At 36.0% G+C, this 12,102-nt stretch overlaps 1 protein-coding gene across 1 annotated transcript in view; it reads right to left on the reverse strand.

Annotated features, from left to right (window-relative positions):
* Positions 1–12,102, reverse strand: part of GBE1 (1,4-alpha-glucan branching enzyme 1) — a 308,909-nt gene that overhangs the window by 193,720 nt on the left and 103,087 nt on the right. The window contains exon 5 of the mRNA XM_049857862.1: positions 9,226–9,341. Coding sequence (XP_049713819.1) covers positions 9,226–9,341 — 116 coding nt within the window. The remainder of the gene's footprint in view (positions 1–9,225; positions 9,342–12,102) is intronic.

Consider the following 12,102-nt stretch of genomic DNA (forward strand, 5'->3'; position numbering starts at 1 on the left):
AACTACATAAGAGAAAGAAGATAATCTGTTTTAATTCAAGTGAGGGACAAGGAATCTGAAAACTGACCAGATCAGCTTCTTTTCACATAGTTTTCAAAACCATAGCTCTAAGTAAATGGAGGTGTCCCTGGGTGGTGCAAAAGGCTAACAAGCTCACTGCTTACTGAAAAGCTGGAAGTTGGAGTCCACCCAGACGCAAGTCCATCCAGAGGCACCAGAGAAGAAAGGCCAGGTGATCTACTTCTGAGAAACCAGGCATTTAAAACCCTGAGGAGTATAGTTCTACTCTGACACATACAGGGTCAACAGGAGTCTGAATGGGCACCAAGGCAATGTTCTGTTTTAAGCATATGGGAATGAGTGTGATTAAAATGACAAAGGGTTTTAGGCAGAAGAATAACATGAGCAGATTTCAAGTATCTGAAGTATGACTCTAGCTATAATATGAAAATGGACCTGGGGATAGAGGGGGGATGAAATGAGAACTGGAAAGAAGATGAGTTATGAAGACATGGCCATTTCAGAAACAGGGTAAAAAATGAAACTCGGAATTAGGGCAGAGATGGCAGAAAAATTTTAGAACATCAAGGATAAAGAGCAAATCCAAGGAAACTGGGGGAGCGGGGCGGGGGGAAGCTAATGACATGCAACGGAGTAAGAATTAAATAAACACCAGGAATTTCATCAACAATGCTGGATATAATACAAAACTGCAGCAAAATCTTCAACATGTTGAGAGCAAAAATCTTTGAATCTGGATTTCCATACCACACAAACTTTAAAACTAGATAAAGTAAAATAAAGACATTTTATTTATTTTTAAAAACTAAAGCATCAGAAAAGAAAGATAAGAAGTAAATGATGGAAATTAGGAGTTTTTTATTATTATTATTATTGTACTTTAGATGACAGTTTATGGAACAAACTAGCTCCTCAATGATTTATGGCAAGTTTGAATTGGCAGGTGGTGACATAGCAAAAGGATGTATTTCACCTTTGACATAACTAGAAATGATCATTCAGGACTGCATAAGATTGAGACCTCATTTTAGGTGATAACACCATGGAACTTATTTATAAATGTGTACAAAATACTAATGTGAAAATATGGTTCCAAATAGTGCAGAATTTTAAAATGAGAGTTATATTGCTTTATTCATGGGTCTTGAATTTAAATTATCCTCAGTTTTTTTTTTTTTTTTTTTAATTTAATCAGAGTAGGGGAGAATAAGACCGAATGAATAGGAAGTAAGGGAAAAAGCAGACACATGACAGCAGGTTCTTCTCTTTAAAAATCTTCACCATATAAGTAAAAAAGGGAAGGCATTCAGGGTCCATTGACAGGTGCTAATTTTTGTTAATTGAAAATGAAATCACTTCAACACTTTTATACGCTACAGAAGAAAGTATGCATTTTTGCGAGAAAAATGAAATCATTAAAGACCAATATCCAGGGGGAAAAAAAGCATAGGTTCAACAATAAATTAGCTATTATAATTTTTTTTTTAATTTTTTTAAAGGAGGATTTAAGAAAAAGCAAAAATGAATCTCTACCAAAATTGAGCAGGTGAGTTGATTTGCAAGTTTTCAGAATAGAATTTGTGAAATAGATTTGCTATTTTGTTCATGTCTTTAAACATCTGAAACTTTTAAAGTCAAACTCATCACTGGGTCTCCCACCCATACTTGGTTAATTTCTGCACAACCTTACCTGGTCTTATCTCCTGTCATTCTCTATTCAATCTGACAACTTATTCTTGAATCCATCCATCAACTCCTCAAGAACAAGCTTAAAATATGTGTCTTTCCATAAACCTTCCCTAACTAACCATTCGATATGTGACCTTGAATCTTCTCCATGTCTCCACTTCCCCCTAAAGTCATCTCTTATCCTTGTTTTCCCCCTCTGTCATCTCTCCTGGGTCCCCTCTTAGCCCCACCAGCTTCCAGCCAAAACACAAGAACTAAATCAGTAACAAATTAAAAAAGAAAGAAACAAAACATATATTCCATTTAATTAATCCTGATTTTCGTTCACAAACTTCTCAAAACACATGAAGTGCTTCCTTGACGTCTTTACTGCCGACAGAACGCTTAAGCAACTCGCATGGGTATGAGGAGCTTTCTCTGAGTGGACTATAAATTCAGGGCAGGCATTTCGTCTTTTATTTCTTTGCATATATCCAGGGAAAACAGGGCAATGCTTCAAGTCCAGAAAACATAAAATTAAATACTTGTAAACTAAAATATTATGGAGGAAAGAGAAAAAAATTGGTAAAAGAATACAATGTGAACCAAGCTCAAAACAGAAAGAAACACTTCCACTTTCTACCTCATTCATCCCTCTAGGCAAACACAGTTATTCTCTAGACTGGCAAATGAACTGCTTTGAAAATTCACACATTTATTTTGTGCTTCCTATCAACGTGCTAGGGAGCTTCAAAAATAAGAAAGAAAAGAAGAATGAATCAATTAACAGTTTTTATTCTCATCTACAGAAGAAGACCATTTCCTAGTACGTTATTTAGGCTCATTAACATTCATATCGTATTTTGCAAACACAGAGAATTATACTCTCTGTGGTAAGGGGAAGTGCATCTAATTCTAACTATGCATTCTTCCACAAATTAGATATTTCAGGGCCTTAAAGGTTGATTAAGTTGAACCAGGTAACAAATGAGGTGAGTACAGGATTTTCTGGGGGTCATAGACAAGAAAATCTTTATTATATATAATAACACTTAAAGACATCACAAGCAAGAGATAATCAGTTTGGCCAAAATCTTTCAATCTGTGCAAACGATGAGAATGTAATGGCCCAACTCAAAGGCCCCAGAATCTTAAAACATCCTTCGAATCGGCAGATGTACTTTTTTCTTCTTTCATTTAAAGAAGGGTGTTTTTAATGTTTGAATGAAAAATCACAACTTCCCCAGGATTTCTCTTCTTGCCCTACCAAACCACCATGAAAGAAATGACAGAAAAGAAATCGATAGGTATTCACAGAGAAGGACAAGTGACCAAATATTTCAACAAAATTTTGAAAGATAAAAAGCAGTTGGAGAGGTAAGAAAGGCAAAAATTACCATCTAGTATTGCAAAGGAAGAGTCTCCAGAGAAGCTAGCCAAATTGCCTGGTGGAACCCCTACAAGACTCAGCATCTTGAGGCTTCTAGCACCACGGAAGGAGGTGAGGCAGCGTTAAAAACCAGCATCGGCTGCCATCGAGTCAATCCTGACTCATGGCCGTCCCACGTGTGTCAGAGTAGAACTGTAATCCAAAGAGCTTTCAACAGCTGATTTTTCAGAAGTAGATCACCAGGCCTTTCTTCTGTGGCACTTCTGGGTAAACTCTAACCTCCAACCTTCCTGTTATCAGCCAAGCACATTAACCATTTGTACCACCCAGAGACTCTGTTACAAACAAGAGGACTGCTAAAAAGACTCTGGGATGCTAAATTTCCAGTGCTTTTCCCCTAGCCCATACAGTTACATAAGTGTCCATCCCAAACACCACCTCCTACACCCCAAACAGGAGAGCGGAGCTTCTTTCTCTGGGGGAAAAAAAAAAAAATGAACCATTATCCAGGCAGAGAAGTAAAGAACACAGCAGGTGGCAGAGGTGGCAGAGGAGAATCACAAAGTTGAAAACGGGTGGATTAAATGTCTTACAGATCCTAACCCACTTTTCTTGTTCTTCTTCAAATACGTCACTGGCCAAGTACACAGACCCAAATCCACTGCCTTCTAACCACACACACTCCTCCCAGCCCTCTCCCTTGTAGGAGGCTAGAAGATTCGCATCTTGAAAAAGTAAACAATTACAAAAAAAAAAAAAAAATTCACTCATTGCCACCAACGAAAAGGTTGGCTTACTTTCTGGCCACCAAACAGTGAAGCTCACCAGGAACCAAATCCTGTCCGTGTGCACAGAGTTTTCAATTGCTTTTTCTGATACCATCCTACAATATGACCACATACCATGGATCACTAGGCATTCGAGGAAAGCCTGTAACACAAAAGGGAGAGACTAAAACAAACCCAGAAAAAGGAAACCTGAAAGAAACAGAAGGTGGGGTGGGAGGCATGACTAAAACAACAACTTGAGGGAGAAAAATAAAAAGAAAACGTCAATAATTAATATGCTTAAAAAGATAAAAGTACCTTAGTTCATTTAATAAAAACTGTCTATGAAGAAAGAAAACACACCACTAGAAATTTTAGAAACATGATTACTAAAATAAAATCAGTTGGAAGATAATGTAACTTCTCAAAGTGGAACAAGAAGTCAAAATGATGAATAGCTAGTGAAAAGGATAAGAAAATTTGAGAGTTGATATATAAATTATAGAAATCTCTGTAACAGCAAACAGAGAATGAAAAGAAAACTGATGAAAATATCCAAGGAATGAAGGATAAAGAGTTTATAAGATAATTTTTTTAAGTAAGTATTTAGATGCTAATTTTTTAACATGCCACAGTCCTGCTCTAAAACTCAATAGTATCCTTCTGCTTCACAATCTCAGTCCAGATAATAGTTAACAACCAGCTTCACTTAAGTTCACCAACCTGATCTGATACCACGTATAACCCAAACTCTCTCCTCAAATTACCTGTCTTGTTTTTACTCTCGGATAAGTTCACTTTAATACTCTGTTACTCAGCACCCTCAAAAATGGGTACCATAACTGTCTCTGCACACACACAAAAAGATAAAGTAAACGTGGTAAAATGATACGTTAAATCTGGGACATGGTTCAAGTCCTACTTCCTCTGCGTCACTTTTTTTTTGGCCTTTTTCTTCTTTTCTCTGTAAAAACCTTCTTGGGACTGGTAGTGTACCATAATGGTTAAGAGCATGGATTTTGTTGTCGGACAGGCCCTGGTTCTATCGTCTACGTACCCTTTCTAAATCTCAGTGTACTCATCTATATAAGAAAAATACATTAACAATACCTGTTCTCCAAGTGTTACCATGAGGATTAAATTAGTTACGAAAGTAATCTCTAATTTTTTCACGTGTCTTATCTGACAATCGCGAATGCAGGTATTAGATTTCCTCACCATTTTCCACCCCTCAAGTGTGTAACATTTAAATATAAATAGGAAAGTAAGGTGATTCTTCGGCAACCTTAAAGCTCTGGCATCAAGAAACCGCTGTTCTAATCCAAGTTCGCCATTGATTAGCTATATGACAAAGAAAACGTAAAATACACAAACATTCTCAACACTGAAAAAAAAGATCATTCTAATCGCCACTGCTAGTCATGCAGGTATTGACTGGAATAGTAAGAGAAGGGAAAATGAGAACTGAAAAAGAAGAAAAGGAATTTTTCACAGTTGTCTTTAACCAACCCTTCTGGTTTTTAAAAAAAAAAAAATTTTTTTTTTCTTTTTTTCTGGTTTAGACCTTCCCTAACTTCCTAAAAAACTAGCTACGTTTTGCTAGCTGTGACAGATCCACTCCTCTCCTGCCCTCTTCCCTTACAAAAAAAAACCCTGACATATATGCACCATGTTACCCAGAATGCTGTGCTGGCTTCTCATTAGGTGTGGCCAATGTGGAGCCCTGTAATATACCAGAGGAAGGAAAGAAGTCTGATCAGGATATTTGTCTCCTTTATTCTTCAGGCTCCTTTCCTGCAGGTTGCCATGAATTAAGTTCATCCTCGAAGCTCACTGTTCCTCCCATGATGGCCAACTATCCATAGTTTTTTTCCCCTCTGGGTTCTGCATCCCTCGTTCATTATGGCTTAGTCAGGTTAACAGTTTGCTACTGAGCATTGCTCCCCCTTTCCTTTGACCACCCATGTGGTTCTCCTCCATGCTCAAGTTTGAAAGCCATGTTTTTGTAAATAAAATATTTTCAAACTACTTATTTTGAATGTGTCATTGCTTCCTGTTGGAACTGTGATCAATACGCACACTTCTACTCAGGCAGAACCCTCAGATTAGAATGCCCTTCTTCCCTCTGTCTCTCTGGTCAACTTCTAAACATGCTCCCAAACCTATCTGAGTGTTACTGTGCCTCTGTTGGGAAACCCCGGTGGTGTAGTGGTTAAGTGCTGCAGCTGCTGACCAAAAGGCTGGCCGTTCAAATCCACCAGGCGCTCCTTGGAAACCCTATGAGGCAGTTCTACTCTGTCCTATAGGGTCGCTATGAGTTGAAATCGGCTCAACAGCAATGGGTTGCTGGGCTGCTAACCAAAAGGCTAGCAGTTCAAATTCGCCAGCCGCTCCTTGGAAACTCTAAGGGACAGTTCTACTCTGTCCTATAGGGTCCCTAAGAGTTGAAACCGACTTGACGACAACGGATTTGGTTATGGGTTTTTGTGCCTCTGTTATGTTCCCTGTTACCATCATGGAATGAATAAACTTCCTTTTTTTTTTGCTCCAATTGCACTTTATTTTCAAAGCACAAGCACATGTACACACACACCGCACATCTATAGCACTACATATCACAATGCAGTACAATAATTTACACTAGATTCTAGTTTATAGGTTTTTCCAGGGTTGGAACCATGTTTTACGTACAGTATCACAGATCAGGGACAGCACCTGACAGTCAAAATTCTGTGAACCTGCTATGAAAGAACTTGGAGAAAGGGTTTTTGTTTTGCTTTGTTTAAATATTTACATATGCATATATATATGTAATGTTACTAAAGGTGTATAGTTTATAATAACTGATGAAAAATATTTTTAAAAAATAAGTTTGGTTTTGTTTCCAAAAGAAGAGCGCTGAAGGTATAAATAATATAGGTTTCATCATCCTTTAGGAAAGTAGTCTTCTATTCTTTCCTTAGGTCTTTATTTATAGCTTTTACTGTTTAATTCATCTTATTACATTATCATATTGTAAAAATATTTTGTTTTATAAATGTATTAAAATGTGAGAAGACGACATTTACATGGCTCTATAAGCGCTAGATATGCTCTTTTTCCAAAGTGTTCAGTTGAAAAGACCAGGTGTTTTGCAGAGAAAACAAAGTGATTATTTCAATGGTGGACAACAGCTTTTTTTGTTAATGGTTGCCAGATAATTCATAAGAGAGACATCCTCAAGTGAGTTATAAAGGTCAATCCCTTATGGACTGAAATAAATTTTCAAGTCCAATTTAAAACAAGATTTTTAATTACCAAGATAGACTACCTAGGGACAACTTTCTATTGAAAGGCCAAAAACCTCAAGTTAGTTGATTTTTTTATAGAGAACTTAACCCTTTCCCCCCAAAAATCTGATGTATCATTTCCCATAAATAAAAAAAACATTTATATAACCGTATTAACATTTTTTAACAATATAATAGCATCTCAATGTTTTACATTTGAAATATCTAAAGACTATAAATATTCCTTGGAAACTAATTTCTAGTTAATTATCCTCCATGAAATTTGTAGAGAATAATAATAAAAAAAGATTACACAACAGTTTACCTGATATTGGTGAATGTTTATTTGCTATTAAACATGGATTTTAAAAGTCAGGTAAATATATAAAAGCAGCCTTTTTTTAATCAGGCCATTTCATTTCATCAAGGTAAAATAAAGTTAGTAGAAGAGAATGTAGGATAGTAAATAAATAGCATAGTAGAAAAAGTATGTAACATTTGGCGTCAGACCAGCCAAACAAATGTCTACCGTAATTCTTAGTATATATCACACCCTCAACAATCAATCATTCCTAGTATTCAATTATTTTTTCCTCATGTATAGAAACAAGATATCAAAATTAATTAATTCATTCACCATTAGATTGATAAAGTAGGTAAGTGTCGGAGTTCATAAAATTTTCTAACTGAAGAAGGCAAAACAAAATTCTCCAACGCGTTAAAAAATTAGTAAGTTTAGTTCTAAAAAAAAAAAAGCCATAAAACCTAAGGGGAAAAAAAAAAGGAAACCAGTACTATTTTATAACAATTGCCTTGCCTCACAGTTCTCATAAAATTAGACCTTATAAACCATGAAAGAATCGAGCAATTTCGTTTGTTCCTTCAAAGACTAGGCCTCAAAACAGCTTTAACATTCAGTAAATATTTCTTAATTGGCTACTCTGTGCCAGGTACTGCTCTACGAGTGAGAAATATACAGTGGCAGCAAACAAAACAGCAAGGGTTCGTACTCTCATGGAGCTTACACAGACAGGGAAGAGAGATTATTTATATTAATTTTAAATCCCTCTTATTGTATACTATAGCTACTTTTTCTTTTATTCACTACAGATTTTTTCAAGACCTTGGTTGCCATCCCAAGTTAAAACGTCTATTTCAGATGATACGCTCTATAGTATGTGTCTATTTATTTCAGACATTTCAGTAATTTTCATACACACTTATAATTTTGTTATTAGTTTTGGAAAAAAAAAACTATGCCTTTTGATTTTAAACATATTTTAAGCAACTCTGAGTTAATACTGTTAAATAGCAAATGCTCCCGCCCCCAAAATTAATTCAGTCATAGGGTTTATCATGATAAATGCAATGAATGCTATCACATGTCTAAGAAAGGGAAAGAGCCACAAAGGGACATGGAAATATTATATAATTATATGAGCTAAAAATCAAGTAAACGTCAAAGGATGGAGATGGTCTCCTGTACAACTAAAAAGTCTTAAATTTGTAGTCCAGACTGTGGGGCTCATCCCTCAATTATCCTTTCAGGACACAGCAGAGGCCGACCATGTCTGCTCTGCAAACCCTGAGAGCAAAACCACAGCCAAGCAGAGAGAGTGTGGCAAGCCCCCAGGCTAACACAGATGGCTTTCCCACAGGAGAATAAGGGGCCAGAAAGGGGAAGAACCTGGAAAAGCATATCGCCAACACAACACCCCCCCACACACAGATTTAAGTGGTTCATGGCAACATCAGTTTTATCAAGACTGTCTTTACAGGTAAAAATTCTCTACATATTTGCTGATTTGAAGACAGGTTCCATTTTTCTTTGTTTTTTTACACTAAACTTTCTATTTTCCAAGCTAAATTTTACGATTACTCAATCACTCTTTATATAAAGTTTCCAAATTCAGGATAATAATATCTCACCAGCAGAATTGTTCTAATCGAACACGTTGCAATTTGCCTCTCCCACTTTTAAAATTTCCCTTATGGGAACATTTAGACTGTTTCTCCCACAATTATCATGCATTGATATTTCAATATTTTAAGCTAACTTTGCAAACAGCATAAAAATAAGTTCAAATAAAAACAGATTGGAGGAAAGTACCTTTAATTTGGATCCATGAGGCACCACTGTAGATGCATGCTGTTTTGGTGGGACGTACAGTTCCCATTTTCCAAAATCCAGTTTTTTATATGGGTACGAAAATGGATTCCAGCCATCTAAAAAATAAAGATCAGTCAACAATAGCATCATAAGTCTAAAATCTAATGAAATTCAGGCAAAGAATAATATGTTACCCACTTTTACAAAATCAAATTGCCTACAAATATTAAATTCTCAAACTTGCTAATCAACATACTATAGTAGCCACTTAGAAAAAGCAGGTGATTCTTAATTTATAAAAGATGTATGTTAAAGTTTTATTTTTTTGCATCCTAAAATTAAGCTTTACATTTTCAATTACACTTGCAACATTCACTTTATCAATAAATGTAGAAGAAAATGATGGGTCCTTTTTTAAGAAACAGATATCATGGTAGAAAAAATATTAAAAGTAATTAAAATCATATTAAATATACCCAAATTTACCAATAGTGTGACAGATACTGAATTAAAATCTAGAGATAATGCCTCAAGTATATCTCAAGAAAAGGTAGAAGGTTAGAAATTATAGGGGCAAAGAACGGCTGGATTACAGATTCTGGGAGAAAGCCAAAATGAACAACAGTGACCTATGTACGCATGGAGACCTAATGTATTCTAGAGATAACATTAAAAATCAATAAGTAAATAATACACTATTTAATAAGTGCAGCTGGGGCAATTGGTTATCCTTATGGAAAAAAAAAAATTTAATTAATCCCTACTTACCATGCCCCCAAATCAAAGGAACATGGATCAATGTTTAAATATGATAGGCAAAATTTTAAAATGCTTAGAATAAAATACAGGTGGATATATTTAGGATCTTGAGGTTTAAACAGGGGGTTTTAAACAAGATTTAAAAAAAAAAAAAAAAACTTTAAGAAAAAGGCTGGTAAATATGACCATACTGAAATTATAAACTTATCTGGATGGAGGGATGGAGGGGTGGAGGGGTAGATGCACGGATGCACAAATGCATGGATAGATAGACAGACAGACGAAAAAGATAAAATGAAGACTAGCTACCAACTGGGAGAATATATATGTAATGAATATATCAAGCAATCAAGAGGGACCGGTCCCTTGAGAAAGACATCATACTGGATAAAGTGAGGTATGGAGAAAAAGAAGACCCTCAAGGAGATGGACTGACGCAGTGGCTGCCAACAATGGGCTCGAACATAGCAGCAACTGTGAGGATGGGGCAGGACCGGGTAATATTTCGTTCTGTTGAACATAGGGTTGCTATGAGTTGGAACAGACTTGATGGTACCTAAAAACAACAACATACCAAAAAAGAGACAGTATCCAGAATATATGAGAACATATATAAGCGAATGAGGAAAAGAAAATAAAACAGTAGAAAACACATGTAATGATGTTCAAGTTCACTCATACCAGCAAAGCACAAAATACTGAGATGCCATTTCACATCCATTGGCAAATATCAAGTAGTCAGCAAAGATATAAAACAACACAGCTGCTGAGGGCACAAACTGGTAATATAACTTGTCACTACAAAAATTAAAAAAAAAAAAAAAAAAAAACAGTTGCCATAGAGTAGATTCCAACTTATGGCAACCCCACTTATTCAAAGTAGAGCTGTGGTCCATAGGGTTTTCAATAACTGTGATATTTTGAAAGTAGACGTCTAGGTTTTCAATCTGAGCTACCATTGGGTGGATTCAAACCTCTAGCCTCTGCGTTAGCAGGTCAATGCTTAACCATCTGCATCATTCAGGGACTCCTGGCATAACACAGCAAAAGTTGAAAATGTGTTTATGCTATGACCCTGCAATTAATAGCCTATAGAAATTCTCACAAAGGTACAAAAGAAAGCATTCAAAAATATTCATTGAAGAATTGTTTGCAATAGCAAAAAACTGGAAATTATCAAAATTTAAATGAGCAACAAAATGGGTTAATACATTGCAGTACCATTAAAAATAGGACGCTATACAGTCCCTCAGTGAGATGGACTGACACAGTGGCTGCAACAATGGGCTCCAGCATAACAACAATTTTGAGGATGGTGCAGGCCCTGGCAGCACTTCATCGTACACAGGGTCAGTATGAATTGTTATGAGTCAGAACCGACTTGACAGCACCTAAGAACAACATACAATGGTATAATATGAATTAATTACAGTGATTATATCAATGTACGGAGCCCTGGTGGCTCAGTGGTTAAGAGCTCAGCTGCAAACAAAAAGGTCAGCAGTTCAAATTCACCAGCCGCTCCTTCAAAACCCTAAGGAGCAGCTCTACTCTGTCCTATAGGGTTCCTATGAGTTTAATCAACTCAACCACAATGTTTTTGTTTTGTTTTGCTTTGTTTTAAACAATGTATATAAACATCTAAAACATAAAAGCTCATTATAAGAGGGTATAAAAGAATAGCAACTGGGTTTTAAAAGAATACCAGTGATGTCAAGTTTAAGAAATATGCAAATCAGTATTATATAACATCTATGGATTCATAGTTATGTAGTAAAAATATTAAAACATAAATGGAAGTGTTAAACATCAAATTCTATAGGGGGTCTCTCTGGATGGAAGAAATGGGAACACAGGAAGCTTCATAAAATCTATAATATGTTATTTCTAAAGGTTGAGTGGTGTACACACCCAAAACTCACCCAGTGCCGTCGAGTTGACATGGTTATTATATTATTCTTCGTTTATGCCTAAAATATTGCATAGTATAAAAAATATTGCATAGTATAAAGCAGTCCTGAGCACACACTGTGGTACTATGACATTAGATTCTCAACCAAGGAGAACACCACTTTTTCCTCCTTATACTTTTTACCCCATCAGCTCTCAAGGATCTTC

This window comes from Elephas maximus, chromosome 18, assembly GCF_024166365.1.
Source record: "Elephas maximus indicus isolate mEleMax1 chromosome 18, mEleMax1 primary haplotype, whole genome shotgun sequence".
Lineage (NCBI taxonomy): Eukaryota > Metazoa > Chordata > Mammalia > Proboscidea > Elephantidae > Elephas > Elephas maximus.